Here is a 4,378-nt window from a genome sequence, read left to right on the forward strand (position 1 = left end):
ATAGCCATTTTCACATGATAGAGATATAAGCAAGAATATACTTGATGTTGTACATATAGATGTTTGGGGACCTATCCAAAATGTATCTCATGGTGGCAATAGGTATTTTGTTACATTCATTGATGATTGCTCTAGAAAACTGTAGGTATATTTCATGAAGGAAAATAGTGAAGTATTTGAGCACCTCAAAATTTGCAAGGTTCTTGTTGAAATAGAAATATGCTTGAAAGTTAAGGGCTAAAGGTCAAATAGTGGGGGAGTACCTCTCTAGTACTTAGATGAGTGATTTTTTAAGGTCTCATGGGATAAAGAAACAATTTATGTGTAGGTATATCCCACAACAAAATTGGGCTACAAAAAGGAAAAACAAGCATATTGCAAAAGTTGCATGGGCATTGATGAGTGAGAAAAATATATCTAAGTATTTTTTGTTTAAGGCTATTCATATTGATGCCTACATTATGAATAGGTCTCCCACAACTTGCAATTCATGGTATGACTCCTGAAAAGAATGTTTAACAATCAAGAAACTTAATGTCTCACACATAAAAGTGTTTAGTTGTATTGCACATGTTCATGTACCTAATGAGTTAAGAAAGAAGTTGGACCTAAAGGCTGAAAAATGTACTTTCATTAATCATAAATGATTTATTCTTGCTATAACTGTATTAGGGTTGAGTTTTGGGTGAGAAAGGATGTTATTTTTATTGAGATGAGCATTTGATATGCATCTAGTGGAGATGCATTGGATGATGCTAGTGATCATGATAGTCATGTACAGACAGAAAAGTAGGAATCACAAACTCTTAATGGACTATAGATATCATCTAGTAGTAGATCTATAATTGATCCTTGGTCTTGGAGACTAAGGAGGAGCCCAACATCTTCAAGTGAATCTATTAGTGTTGTTGGTAATGACAAAGGGAAGAATAAAGTGTCAAATGGTAATAATGCATCTACTGATGCAATCTCTCAGCTTCTGTAAATAAGCAAGCTCTTGCATAAGCATCTGCCAATACATTGGCAACAAATTCATCTTGCAAAAGGCCCTCTTTTATAATTTATGTATGTGTTTCTTGAACCCAGCCTAAAGACCCTAACCTCCCCCAACTTTCAAACTACACACATAAGTGACATCATTAAAAGGTACACTCTCAAACTACATTTGCTTAAGATAGCTTAGCACTTCCTCATTCAGGCCCTGTTCCATGTACCCAGTAATCAAAGCATTTCACAAGAGAACATCTTGGATGGTTGAGCTGTCAAACATATAGTGTGCTTCTAGAATTGAACCTATTTTGGCATACACATTCACCAAATGGTTGACTATGAAGGGATTGCTCTTGAGCCCTTCCTTGACAACCTCTACATGTGTGGCATGCACCTTTTGCATGTTTCCTGATATGCTACATACCTTTAGCACACAAATATGTGTAATTATGTTTGAACCCACACCCTCCAGTTGCATCTTATCAAAACACTCTAAAGCTTCCTTTGCAAGTCCATGTTTAGCATACGTAGAGATAAGTGCAGTCTAGTAAACAACATTTCTGAGTGGTAGGTCATCCAACACCTGATGTGCTTCTAGAAGCAGTCCACATTTCACATACATGTCTATCAAGATACTAGCAACATCGAGATTTCTTTCAAGCCCCTCAATAGCAATTTCAGCATGGAAACCTTGGGCCCTACCTTTGGTGCATATGCTTCCAAAACATTTTAAAATGGATATGTAAGTAATAGCATTAGGAGAGAGACCACTTTTTATCATATTTCCAAACAAATCAAGTGCTTCCTCATTAAGTCCCTCCTCAACATAGCCTGCTACTAATATGTTCCATGAGACTACAAATTTAACGATCAAATCATCAAATGCATCCTGTGCATCTTCAAGTGAACCACATTTCATATACATATCAATCATAGCATTACTAACCACAAAATATTTTTCACATCCTTCCTTCACAATCAAAGCATGGGCTTTTTTCCCCTCATCTAAAGCTCTCATGCTACCACAAGCTTCTAAAATGCAGACAAATGAGGCACCATCCAACGAAGTATAATCTTGCACCTGCATGGCATTAAAATAATCCAAATTTTTCTCACTCAGTCCATTTCTGAAAAAACATGCCATTAGTGCAGTCCAAGAAACTGCGTTTTTAACTCGTAGGTCACCATACACATCTTGTGCTTTTGCAAATGATCCACATTGGGCATATGCATCAATCACACTATTGATAACATACTGATCCCTTTCAAACCTATGTTTCACAATCTCACAATGTACACCTAGAACCCCATCTGTTGTTCCCATGGCAGAGCAACATTGCAAAGAAGAAACGAAGGTAACCACGTTTGGTGAAACACCGTCCATCTTCACCATCGCAATGTTTCTAATGCCTCATCCTCTAGACCGTGGTCAATGTATTGTGCAACCAAAGCATTCCATGAGACCACATCTCGAGTTGGAAGTTCATCAAATACTTCAAGTGCTTTTTCCAATGACCCACACTTTGCATACATATCCACCAATGCATTGCCAATATGTAGATCTTTTTCAAAGCCCTATTTGTGATTTCATTATGTAATTCTCGACCACTATCCATGGCTCCTATCTTAGCACAGGATTTCAAGCTACAGACATAGGTGACACCATCAATAAATATACCCTGAAGTCACATCTTTGCCAAGCACTTTAGTGCTCCCTCAGTAAGTTCATGCTCCACATATTCTGCAAGTAGAGTTGTCAACATTATAGTAAGGCAACTCATCCATGACTGCATGTGCTTCCCCAAAGATACCACATTTTTCATACATATCTACTGGCTAAGTACAAACAAAAACATCATTCTCAAATGCCTCATTGACCACATCCACATGTAGTTTCTGGCCAATATCAACAAACTTCAACTTTGTGCAAGCGTGCAATAGTGCTTGAATTGTAAACAAGTTAGGATGGATAGAATCTACTTGCATCTTTTGGAACAAAGTGAGAGCGCCTTGTATATCACCAAATTCAATGTGCCCTTGCAAAAGAGAAGTCCAAGATGTCAAGATTGTGGGAGAGAAGGAAGGAGTCTCACTTGTAGCTTTCTTGCTTGCACAATGGGGGAATACACACACAGGTGGAGGCTGAAAACAATTTTCCTCTTCTTAGTTGTGTAAGCCAAAAGAACTCTAGTACATAGAAGTAGAAGAACCCTATATATGGGTCTCAAATCAAACTCAACTAACTAAGGTGGCATACTAACTGAGCCACAAACTAGAGTAGATAAGGATAGCTATCATCTAGCTATTATTCATGGGCAGTGTACCAACCGCATCTGCAGCTAACAAGTCGGTGACATAAATGCACAATGGTCACCCTGGCATATCATGAGTGGAGCTCGATATCTCAACACTCCCCCTCGAGCTTAATCCCAATTCTTGCACACCAAGCAGGTCTCTGAACTTGCGCAACTTCTCTGTGCCCAATGCCTTCGTAACTATGTCAGCTACTACCGGATCCTCTAAGCCGACATAAACTAGATCAATAAGACCTAGTAAAACTCTCTCTCGTACATAGTGATAATGCACCTCAATGTGCTTTGTTCTAGCATGATAGACTAGGTTATTTGCCAAGTGTATACTACTCATGTTGTCACAATAAATGACAACTGGCCCATCTGTAGACTGATGCATATCATAAAGTAGCTTATGCAACCAAGCTACCTCACATGCAGCCATTGCTGCACCCCTATGCTCAGCCTTTGTGCTCGACAAGGCAACTGTAGGTTGTTTCTTGCTGCTCCAAGTGACTGCAGCACTCCCAAAAGAGAACACATATCCACTGGTAGATTGTCTATCAGAAATACTACCAGCCCAATCAGCATCGGTGTATCCATGCAACTGTATCTGAACCCCAGTCTCATAAAATAGTCCATACTGCAATGTGGACTTCACATACCTGAGTATGCATCTAGCCACATCCAAATGTGGTTTCCTTAGCGCCTGCATAAACTGACTTACCAATCCAACAACATAGCTCAAATCTGGCCTGGTAATAGTCATATAAATCAAACTTCCTACTATGCGTCTGTACATAGTAGGGTCTTTGAGAAGCTCACCTGCATCTGCGCTCAACTTCACATTCTGCTCCAAAGGAACTGAAATAGGCTTATAGCCTGTCATCCCATATTTGGACAGCATGTCCAATCCATACTACCTCTGCAAGAGCCATATCCCACTTGGTGATCTAATCACCTCAATGCCCAAGAAATAACGCAGCTCTCCCAAATCCTTCATCTCAAACTTCTGCTTCAATAGCATTTTCACATGAAGGATATCTTTATCACTATCACCTGTGATAATCAAATCATCAACATAAATGACAAGCAGC

The 4,378-nt window shown here is 39.2% G+C and overlaps 1 protein-coding gene across 1 annotated transcript; it reads right to left on the minus strand.

The window, feature by feature from the left end:
- Positions 1–1,534: 1,534 nt before the first annotated feature.
- On the minus strand, positions 1,535–2,383 carry LOC148041273 (pentatricopeptide repeat-containing protein At4g18520, chloroplastic-like). Its single transcript, XM_087680845.1, has one exon. It carries the CDS (start codon positions 2,381–2,383, stop codon positions 1,535–1,537), a length of 849 nt encoding a protein of 282 aa, XP_087536971.1.
- Positions 2,384–4,378: the final 1,995 nt, after the last annotated feature.

The sequence above is a fragment of the Lygodium microphyllum genome, chromosome 1 (assembly GCF_053477565.2).
Source record: "Lygodium microphyllum isolate KBCC chromosome 1, Lygodium_microphyllum_v1.1.10, whole genome shotgun sequence".
NCBI lineage: Eukaryota > Viridiplantae > Streptophyta > Polypodiopsida > Schizaeales > Lygodiaceae > Lygodium > Lygodium microphyllum.

Coding starts and splice junctions, on each gene's coding strand:
- LOC148041273 (XM_087680845.1), bottom strand. CDS start 2,383: ATGGTGAAGATGGACGGTGTTTCACCAAACGTGGTTACCTTCGTTTCT.